Here is an 11454-nt window from a genome sequence, read left to right as displayed (position 1 = left end):
AAAACTAAGCCCTATGAAAAAGTGTAAGATAATAATCAGTCCCCTTGACTGATGAAGTTAATACGCATGCGCAGGCAAACGCTCCAGCGGGTCACACACGATCCGCCTACTCTTGCATAATTGACACCCTCTCATTAGCATGTTGCGCAGAGGGGGGAAAAAATGCGGAACTACATTCAGAAATAAATGAGTGATCAAAGGAAAATAAATAGGATGAGTTTAGCATTTCCTTAAACATTTTCCATTTGCCCACCAATTTATTTTATTTATTTGCCTACTTTCATCACGTTTAATTATTTATTTATGTATTTAAACAAGAATACGTGTATTTATGCACACATTTATCTATTTACTTGTGCATTTATTTATTTATTTATTGTTTTTGCAGGTTTCGTCCTCCATAGGTTTCATCCTCCATATCCCAAACCACTACCCCAGATTTAATTAAATTCCTGCTAAAATGTCCTGCATGCGAACATTGAAAGTATGAGTTAGTTGTAGCGACATAAAATGACCAGAAGAGGTCATAGTAACACACAAAACTCAAAACAGCTTAGCTCGTGTGATTACAATTAGCTTAATATTATTCTTTTAAAATATTTTCGATATTTTAAACGAATATTCTGCAGTACAGTAACAGAATACATTTACAAAGAGACAAAATTTGTGAACCTGATAAAACATGAAGCATTTGTGCCACCCATCCCCAATCCATCCATTCACTCTCAATTTGCCGTATTTCATTCCTATTCTCTATCAAATTTGGTGTATATTTTATTGTATTTCATCATCAGAACCTATCAGGACTGAAAGCCTTAGTGGCCCTAGATTCTGTAGAGTTTGGCAAAAGATTTTGAGTATCCTCAGTTAACTGCTGTATTCTTTGAAGATGGCATCATGGCACAGTTTTGTACAAAACCAATTAGAGCTGTGTCACATAAATGCCCTGAGGTTAACTGAGCTCCGATGCAAGTGCCAAATCTGTCAAGATCCTGTGGGTGGTAATCCATGTAAAAATAAAGTGTGTTTTTTTAAAACCCCTTTGACAAGATTATTATTGAGCCCCCATAAGAACACAAAAAAAAACACACGGATGTAGGCTAGTTGCACTTGCAGGTCTAACAACTCTGGAAATTAATGTCAGATTGAGACCGTGTTTAGATGTGTAATCTTCATTTTACAGTTGAGGAAAAGTGAAACCACTGATTCGAGATATGGGATAAACATTTTATCTTCCATTAGTGTTTAAAAGCATTCATTGTTTCTATTTGAAGTGAAACAGAGAGGGTCTCTAGAATATTCTTAACTCAGATACATCATTTTATAAAATGTACTCATTATTCTGTCAAAATTAGGCTATGGCATGCTGAAAAAAAAACAATAGAAATCATCACAGAAATTCTAATGGTTTCCATACATTACAAACCATTAAATTTTAACCATTAAACCCATTAGAAATGGTTTGTAATGTGTTTTGGGACATATTTAATTGGGATTTAGTTGTTTTAACGAGCCACCAATAGAATGCGACCAATTACCAAGAGACCAACAGGCACTAGGCTATTACAGTTTCCAATAAAACCAGTAGGCTACAATCAGTGTTGGGAGTAACGCGTTACAAAAGTAATGCATTACAGTAACGGATTACTTTTTGCTGTAACGCAGTAGTGTAAGGCATTACTAATCAATTTTCAGTAATATTTTACTCGGTACATGTTCAGTAATGCATGCGTTACAACACTAGTAAGGTAGTTGTTAAGTTTAGGTATTGGGTAGGATTAGGGATATAGAATTAGGTCATGTAGAATAAAGCATTAATATGTGCTTAATTACTGCTAATAAATGGCTAATATTCTAGTAATATGCATGCTAATAAGCAACTAGTTAAGAGACCCTAAAATAAAGTGTTACCTTAAGTTCTACTTCTGTAGTTATTTTGGTAGTTTGTATTTTGGTGAAAGTAACTCAAAAGTAATACAGGAGTCATGTAACGCATTACAATTCTGAGACAGTAATATTGTAAGGTAAGGAATTACTTTTAAATAACAGTAACAAGTAATCTATAATGTATTACAGTTTGGAAGTAACTTGCACAACACTGGCTACAATTCCCATTATAACGAGGAAAACCATTACAAATTCTGCGTTGGTTTCAGGGGACATTATCCCTCACCAACCCTAAAACCACCTGTACTCAGTCTATTCCTCAATACTCCATAGCCTATCTTTTATGTATCGCGTTGCTGTAATCACAGCCCTGTTGTCATTCAGACCAAAAGCACAGCTGCACGTGATATTGCTTTACTGAATAACTTTTATGTCAGAACAAATATTGACAGAGATACGATTTAACGTCGCGCATCTTTGAGCAACAGTTATTTTGATCAGTCGTGAGTGAAATAGCCTATTCGTTGAATACTAAATTATTCAATGTAGATAGCAGAACTAAATTATTTGTTGATTTATTCAGAAACACTGTCACTTGTTTCCACTTTCTTAGCATGTCGATGATGTTAACTGCATAAAGAGTCACTTAAGTGAAAATACTAAATCACCGATTGACGCAAACTCAGATTGCGCAGTGATACAAATAGTGAAACGTCCTAGCGCTGACAGATCAACTAACACCGCTCAGCCAATCGAATCCGAGGACCGGAATTTACTGTAATCCTTGGCAAGCATAAAAACATTTAGAAAATTACTGTCCATTCTCAAGCGCTTCTTTCCAAGCTAGTGGTTACTAATACACAGGCTCTGGTAAGTATAGGACAGAATAGCCTAATTTTAAGAAACTGCTTGAATAGGCTTTTAAAAAGGTAATTTCCTTCATTTTAAGTTGGTAGCCAACAACACCAGCAAACAAAATGGCTACTACTTTAAATACATGTGACAAACGATATTTTATTTCATCAGATTATTTTGTTTTTAGACTTTCCAACACAACATACCGAAAATTCAATAGACTGACTTGAAAAATCAGTCTTAAGTCCTGTCTTGAGTAGAGAGAATATTTGATTCTATTATAATTTATATTATTACTGATTAAAAGCTGCGGAAAACACATTTTAATGCAAAAATGAAAGGAGGTGAGTGCACTCAAATATAGGTGAATATGTCTGAACATAATGTCTTACTAATCCAAAATAATTACTTTTGTAACCCATTTTATTCAATAATCAGTGAAATATTCAACTACACAAGAAAAGAAAAACAGACAAGACACACTTTGCAAATGCAAGTCAAACTTTATTTTGGTTAGAGGGGAATGTTTGTGCAACACGTTCCTGAAAAAATGTGTATCTGGAATGACAGTTTTCGGTTACACAAAACAGGTGCGCACTGCTACCATTCAAGTAACATTTTGTTCTTTGGTGGAACAAGATGAGACACACTCAACTCCTAACACACACTCCTGTAGTCCAAAACTGCCATTGTGTTGTTTTGGGAAGGGGGGCGATGGGGGCAGGAGTGCATGTGCTCCAAAAGACAAAGAACTGTCCAGAGCATTCCTTCGAATGTTTCAAGGACACTAGGGAGTTCAGCAGCGTAGCTCTCGCCACCTAAACTAGTGATTCAGCAGCAACTATTCACATCCGAACAGATCTTGCACCTGCAGCAGCACACGGTGTTCATTTTTTTTTCTGAACGATATCAGTAGTTTTTAAAGTAGCTCGGTCCCCCGTTCGTGAGCAGTGCACTACGTCTACGGAATGTGCACTAGCGCCGGTCCATTTTCCATCCCTACGGTCACATACACACGGTCCACATCAGCCCAGAGGAGGCACTTCACATAGAGATATTAACTATTAAAAGAGTAACCTGACTTTGTACTCTTGAGCTGTAAGAAGGCATGAAAAGAGGATCAAAAGTAATACAGGAAGTCTAAACGTTCAAGCTTTACAACGACATGGTCGACAGGCAAATGGAATAACTTATTATGCCTACCGACGCTCAACCTATTAACAATATTGCATTGCAAAAAAAGGCATAATATAAATTAGATCTTAACTCTATCCTCACAACATTTATAAGAAATAACTTTTTGTAGTCGGAATAAAATAGCAGCTTCATGGGCAACGTATCCTGACGTGAAAACTTAAACTAGGCCTGGTGTTATTGAAAAACATCAGCCTCTACGCAAACCTTTTAGTCGAGCTTGCGTTTCTGACGAATGCGTTCGCCCATTACGGGAAAGGACTGGAACATGTTTTGCTGCAATGGTAAACGGAGCAAATAAAGATGCTAGTGTGGGGAAACATAACATGATGTGGTGTGAATGCAAAACTGTTACAGCCCAGTACTACACATACATTGCTAAATACAAAAGAAACCTCTTCCTTTCGGGAGTTTGCTCCCCCGATTTACGGTTTCACAAAAAACTAAACAAATGTAGCTAAATATCATTAATTTATATTCTACACCATGCCTATTGTCAAGGACAGTTCAAGGATCAAATATTTAAGGCTTCTGAGGGGCAAACGGGGAGGTTATGATACTGGGAGTCACGGCTCCACCCACTCGCTCATCTGCAGTTGCTCCACCAAAGTCTGACAATACCCATGCTCCACTGCCAGATGGCCTGCCCTGACAAAGGTGGAGAGACTCAGTCGATGTAAAAGTCAAGGGAGAACGTGAGAAGAGGCACAGGTAGACCTGAGAAAGAGAGAAACTCTCCATGGGATTTAAACCGTGGAGCATGGGATGGATCAATTATCGAATTCACAGAACAACTCAACTTAAAATGCGTCTTTTGTTTTGGTTATTTCCCGTCGAACAGACCTAGACTGTCACCGGCGGTGCATTTCAGCTATTTTAGATAAGACCGACATGACACATCAAGTGCCTAAAGTGGGAGGAAAATGCAGTGGCAGGCTTCCGCAGACACAACAGCGTGTGACGGAGATGGAAGTGATCCCGCCAGGGAAGAGCGGTATGGTGTTAATGATGGAGCAAAAGCAGTGAGCCAATCTGCCTTGACACACAGCATTCACACCGGCTAATCACACCTCTAAGTTACAGTAGCACAGCAGTAAAGCCACAGGCTAGCCCGTGGTGCTCATTTATATTGCGCTTACATCAACACACTTCCGTCATCCAATTACGGTCAAGGACGTCTTTCCTTCAACGACGGACTAACGCACGAGCAGATGATGACACTCTTCCCAAAGGTAGCTTTGGGTCGGCTGCTAAACTTAAGTCCTGTAGTGAGTCGAAGCCTGCCGTCACTACCTCTTTCCAATGAAATTCAAGTAGTAACAATTAAATTGAGAGACAAAATAAAACCCTACTCTATGCAATTAGGGCACAGCACAAGTCCCGAAGCAATTTCAGTTTACAGCAGTCTCCATTTAAACTGAAATCTAATAGGATACTCGAGAAAAAAAGAGGGAATAAAAAGGATAGTGCATTAGCTGACACTTCAAGGGAAGGATTAACATTGTAGACAATGTGGCTTGACTCAGCCCTAGTGTAACATTTCCATCTAAGACTTTAACCTGATTCATGTTCAACAGTCTGAAAAAGAAACAGTCTTGTCATATGTGCATATCCCAGTATCAGTTTGCACTTTCATATCGATTCAGAATTAGTTACAAAAAGCACAATATGTAAACATTGAGGAACAAAAATAAAATCAACCTCTATACATTGTCCAAGCTGTTAGCTTAGATGGAACAGCCAAATATTTCAGTATCATGGCACCCCTTAAATGTCTTCATTGAGTTAGTACTTCAAATCTCAAGTAGGCCTCAACTACATACAAATGGCATTTGCTGGGAATTTCTTCTCAGCTTTTTAAATAATGGACATTTGCTAACCAAAAAGAGAAAGTAAATATATGCGTGTTGTGTGGTACATTTTTCATTTGTATAACACAGACCAGATAGGAATGCTGAAAAAAACAGTGCTGATATCATAAACTGAAGCTGTTATGACTGTTTTCTGGAAAGAAAAAAATATTCAAATAAACAAACTAAAATAAATAAATGCGTACAGCTTTTCCAAAAGCTACTTATTTAAGCAATCTAAACTACTAAAATTAAAAGAAAAAAGTGGCACATGGGGGTTCAGCTTTGTGGTAGCCACATAAATCATTGTACTGGAAACATTCAGTAGATCACTTGCAAGACTGAGAACGAAACGGGAAGAGGGGAATTTTTTTCCCTTGCACTCAGAATAACAATGACTAGTGTCAACTGGCCGTAGCTCATCTGTACCCTGGATGGTGGATGTGCACATTTCTATTATCACCTGAATCTGTGGCCCTGCTGACTGATGCTCTACGCATCTTTGCCATTGTGCCAGGATTCTGCGCTCGGAAGCAGGGTGCCTGGAAGTCACCACCCATGTACTCCATGGTCTGCATCAGGTTCGTCTGACTGGAAATGGCTGCCCCGGTCCTGTACTGTGCTCTGGGGGTGCAGTCTATGGAGGCCCCTGAGAGGCCCCCGTGGAACGGCCCCACCATGTCTTGAGACCCTGGGCTGTCACTGTTTGGCGTGGGTAGGATGTTGTTCCAGGGAGGCTGCATGTAGTGGCCGTTACTGTAACTCATGTGCATCCCGTTGACCGGAGGAGATGGTGTTGGTTTATCAGTTGAGGGCTTCAAGTTGAAGGGCTGTGCCATGCACACCTCCTGCGGGTAGCCCATGTTCTTGGTGAGGAACCCCGGTCCAACTAGGGCCTCTCTAGGGAGATTCTTGCCCTGGTGAGCCGCTCCCTCCGGAAGGTGCTGAAGGTGCGCCAACTGGTGTTGCCCCCAAGGTCCCTGCTGACATTGTTGGTGGGGTAACTGTGGCTGGGATTGATGCTGCTTCATGTCATTGTGGTAAAGAGGCATCCTGTTCATGGCAGCGATGTCAGGCAGTGGCAGAGCGGGAGCTGGACCGACTTTATCAGCATTACCAAGGATGCAAGAAGGTGGAGGACCCACACCGGGATGGGTGCACACCCGAGAGCTCGCATTGATGAGCTGGTTGCGGCTGATGGGACTGGGGTTGGCGATCTGTCCTTCACACATGGAGGTAGAGCCCATGCCGGCTCGAGCCTGGCAGAACTGGTTGATCTGATTGACGATGCTGCTCAGGTCACTGGGCCGGTTCTGGTGCAGGCTGGCAGCCATGGAAAGCGGGATGGTTGAGGTAGACACAGTCACATTGGGAGGGGCATCGGCGTCGGGCAGCTTGCGTGGCATCTGCAAGCCTGCCAGGGTGGGCTGTAAGACCCCGGGGGCCAGAGGGCCGGCACAAGAGGCCTGTGGCATGGGCTGGGATTGAGAGAAGCCCTGGGAGTGCTGCAGGTGCACCGACTGCGCCATATCTGGCAGATGCCGGAGTCCTTGCGGACCAGGCAATTGTGGCTGCTGCTGCATGATAGTCTGTTGGCGGTTTAGGGTGTGGTGCGGTACTGGCGGTTGGTGAGCCTGGCTCTGATGTAAAGCCTCCTGGTGGGCCAGGCTCTGCTGTGGTTGTAAACTGCTCTTCTGCTGCAGGGACTGCGGATGGGCCTGCAAGGCCTGAGAGTGAGCGAGACTCTTCTGGCCTAAAGGAGTCTGAAGGTGTGGAACAGTGTGAGGAACATTTAAAGTGCTGGGATTGGCGTAAAGCCCACTGTGCGGGTTCATGATGAGCTTAGGGAGAAAACGGGCTCGGCCGCCTTCGATGTCCTTGAGGATCCCTTTGACGGGGACTTTGACGATGGCCAAGAGGCCCGTCCGGGTGTTGACCTGAGGTGGGTAGGGGCTGTAGCGCTGGCTGGAGGTGTCGAGACCGTTGACGGTGCGGCGAATATGCTTCCTCTGAGGTACTTTGACACTATTGGGGAAGATTTTTATAGTCAGTGGGTTATTGGCAACTTTCTTAGCATAGGCATCCAAATCCGCTGGGGTAGGATAGTGTGCTGATCTCATCCTCTGTGTATTGTCCCCTGTGAGCAAAAGAAGGCCAAATATGAAGGGTACTGCAAGAAATGTGGCGCAGATGTGATAATATAAAACTGCTTATCAGGGCTCTGATGGAGCAGGGTCAAGAGGCAGAGCTAACAAAGGGACAAACTAGGTCAAACGTACATGCAGTCTAATCAGAACAAAGTTCATTTCGGTTAAAGGCCATTTCTTACATTTCTGAAGTCCAGTGTTCATCTGCGTGTGCGAGAGAAGCTGGAGGGAGGGGTTTGATACCGGCAGACAGGCCAGCATATCACAATGAGACTAATGCAACATTGGACTCTCACTCCTCATCACACTGCAAAGGAAACAGTCACGTCAGGAACAAAAACGGATTCACATAATTCGTCTCTTAAAATACATGGTGTAAAAAAAGAAACATTGGCTATTTTCTCCTCCGAGGGTGTCATTAAAGAGATCCAATTTTACGTGTAGATGTAGGTTTAATGGAACACACTGCAATGGGAATTAATGAGAGTAATAAATTATTAGGAGGAAATTTCTAGTTTAATTAGTGGCGGTTTGCTGCAACACAGCAGCAGAAGCAATAATCAGAACGCCTTAGATTAAAAGACTTGCAGATTGAAAACCAGCACACAGTGAATATCCCAACAAGCTAAGTAAGTAATATTGAGTAGAGCGTGCTAGTCAACAAATGACATGATTTACAGCCAGCCGCAAGAAAACGACAATCGCAGAAGTGTACAAAGACCCTACCCTTGCTAATTCACCTGAACATCCATCAAACGCTGTAGCTATAGATCTCTGTAATTGCCTCATTGTAGCCATTTATTTAAATATCATGCATTCAAGCATGACCTTTTTAAAAAGCTCTCTGAAACAGCTGGTGTCAAGGCCCACGGTGCACACCCTGTAGTTTGAGTGTCAGGAGTGCGATGCAAACGCATTCTCCCATCTGCCTGGCAGGTGCCCAGGGGCACGGCAGGGGATGCGGCAACACAACCACAGGCCACATGCTCCCAGCTGACTCCTCCAATCTGAGATGTGCAGGTGTCAAAAAGTGCAGTGGAGACAGAGCCTGACATGTTCTGCGCACCCAACCCCCAGCTATTTTCATCAGGGAGCCGCTTTTAATTTGACACTGAAGGAGGTGTTATCAGCCGGAGCTTAGATTCACACTGCCTTAAACATCCTGGATTTGTTTAGAATCAAAGATGACCCAAGCACGTCCTGTTATATCATCCCCAAAATGGACCAATGGATGGGGGAGTTGTTTATTTAGGTGGTGCTCTACAAAAAAAAAACCTTGAACTGGGTTCAATATCTAAACGAACTCACGGTTCACAGCTCTTACAAGCAAATACTCACATTTAAGCTGACACACATTTATGATCTTAATTAAAAACAACAGGAGCTTTGGAAGAGCTGAGCTACATTGTGAAATCTCAAACACAATTAGCCAATCATAAAACCAAAGCACTTTGAGTTGAAAGTACAATTTGTGGTTGCCATTTCATCCACCCTATAATAAATCTGCTAGCCACCAAAGTTTGCTTAGCCACAAGCTACATGCATTACATTTATCTCAGATCAGCACAGACACACTTACACAATTTAGGGTCACTGTAGCACACATCTGCCCTGTAGATAAGATGTATCCGGTTGGCTGAAGGTTTGTCGTGCTCATTTAACGCCCAGCTAACTACCAACCAATCTAAAAGGTGATCAGAGTGAGATCTCAGCCTGTCTTGGTGCCTCTGTCTCTACACTTGCTACAACTACTAGCATATAGCCTGTGTCTTCTTCTTTGTGCGAGCCACTGCCCGGCTTTCATCTCACAGCTTTTTAAAACCGCATTAAATACATTTAAGCTGACACACATTTATGATCTTAATTAAAAACAACAGGAGCTTTGGAAGAGCTGAGCTACGTTGTGAAATCTCAAACACAATTAGCCAATCATAAAACCAAAGCACTTTGAGTTGAAAGTACAATTTGTGGTTGCCATTTCATCCACCCTATAATAAATCTGCTAGCCACCAAAGTTTGCTTAGCCACAAGCTACATGCATTACATTTATCTCAGATCAGCACAGACACACTTACACAATTTAGGGTCACTGTAGCACACATCTGCCCTGTAGATAAGATGTATCCGGTTGGCTGAAGGTTTGTCGTGCTCATTTAACGCCCAGCTAACTACCAACCAATCTAAAAGGTGATCAGAGTGAGATCTCAGCCTGTCTTGGTGCCTCTGTCTCTACACTTGCTACAACTACTAGCATATAGCCTGTGTCTTCTTCTTTGTGCGAGCCACTGCCCGGCTTTCATCTCACAGCTTTTTAAAACCGCATTAAAATGACCGGATGGGAGGTGTCGAAAGCGAAACTTACTCTCTGGCTTCGGGATGAGACGCGTGATTGTTTAAAAGAGCATTTTGCTGGGTTATTCGGCACCTGTACTCAGCTTGTGTCGATAAAGCGCTTGTCTAGTCACTGCTGCTGCCCAGTGCCCAGTGCTGCAGCCCATATCCGCGCATGCGCAGTAAGCTTTTCCCACGTGTGTTCCTCGCTGAGGTCGAGGAAATGCGAAGGTAACTTAGGTTCAACGCGCCACCTACTGAATGGGAATTACACTGGTTAAACAACGACTAATTTTAAAACCCTTAAGTTTTTTTTTTTGCATTTTTGTAATGAGTCCAGAATCAGAATCAGAATGAGCTTTATTGCCAGGTATGTTTACACATACGAGGAAATTGATTTCGTGACAGAAGCTTCCACAGTGTAACAGAATGACAGTGACAGAACAAAAAACACACAGATAATAAAAAATTAAAATAAAAAAAATAGAATGAGTAAATAAGGAATAAAAATATACAAATCGACAATTGTATGTACAGGTATATAACAATAGACAGTTGTATGTACAGGTATATTATGCGCAAATAATATATATATATATATATATATATATATATTATACATATATTATGTATAAAATGTGCAAATATGTGCTAAAATACTGTAGACTGAGTATGTGTGTTAGATAAATAAGTGTATGAGTGAATAATAGACTCCAGACTCCTAATTTAATATTTGACACTATTGCATTAAAAATGGCTGTAATACAAATATTTTATTTTATGTTTTTATGTCAAATGATTTTAAAAGCCTATTTCAAAGACCCTCAATATTTTATGTAACGTGACTCTATATTTGTCTCGATTGCATTAAATTGACAGTAATAGAAATATTTTTAATAAATTGCATATTTTTTTTAATAAATCAAACCAATATGTCATTTGGATTTCTGTTTTTTATGTCACAATGCAAAACAACAAACAAAAAACTTAGTTGTCCAGCCTTTTTCATCATCAGTGTCATATCATGGTATATATATAAAAAAGTATCAGTTCACTATAGTATTACCACAGTAAGTCTTTTCAATGTAAAATGTATAAAAGCATAAAATCTACTCCTGAGGCCACTAAAATAAAAACATAAATGGCGACAGAATGGGAATATACATTTAAAAGCTAACAAAATATGTGGA

At 41.2% G+C, this 11454-nt stretch overlaps 1 protein-coding gene across 2 annotated transcripts; it reads right to left on the bottom strand.

The window, feature by feature from the left end:
* Positions 1 to 3256: 3256 nt before the first annotated feature.
* LOC107582597 (protein FAM222B-like) lies at positions 3257 to 10487 on the bottom strand. Of its 2 annotated transcripts, XR_001608965.1 has the most exons (4): positions 10296 to 10487; positions 8116 to 8240; positions 4144 to 7923; positions 3257 to 3838 (listed from the first exon to the last, which is right to left on the bottom strand). XR_001608965.1 is itself a non-coding variant. In XM_016268500.1 (3 exons), exons 2-3 carry the CDS (start codon positions 8192 to 8194, stop codon positions 6206 to 6208), a joined length of 1797 nt encoding a protein of 598 aa, XP_016123986.1. In that variant the 5' UTR covers positions 8195 to 8240; positions 10296 to 10487; the 3' UTR covers positions 3257 to 6205. The 2 variants fall into 2 exon arrangements, 1 of the variants encoding a protein (XP_016123986.1); XM_016268500.1 differs by having other exon boundaries at positions 3257 to 7923.
* Positions 10488 to 11454: the final 967 nt, after the last annotated feature.

This window comes from Sinocyclocheilus grahami, unplaced genomic scaffold, assembly GCF_001515645.1.
Source record: "Sinocyclocheilus grahami isolate Dianchi unplaced genomic scaffold, SAMN03320097.WGS_v1.1 scaffold46.1, whole genome shotgun sequence".
Lineage (NCBI taxonomy): Eukaryota > Metazoa > Chordata > Actinopteri > Cypriniformes > Cyprinidae > Sinocyclocheilus > Sinocyclocheilus grahami.
This window is presented reverse-complemented; position numbering and strand designations above follow the sequence as displayed.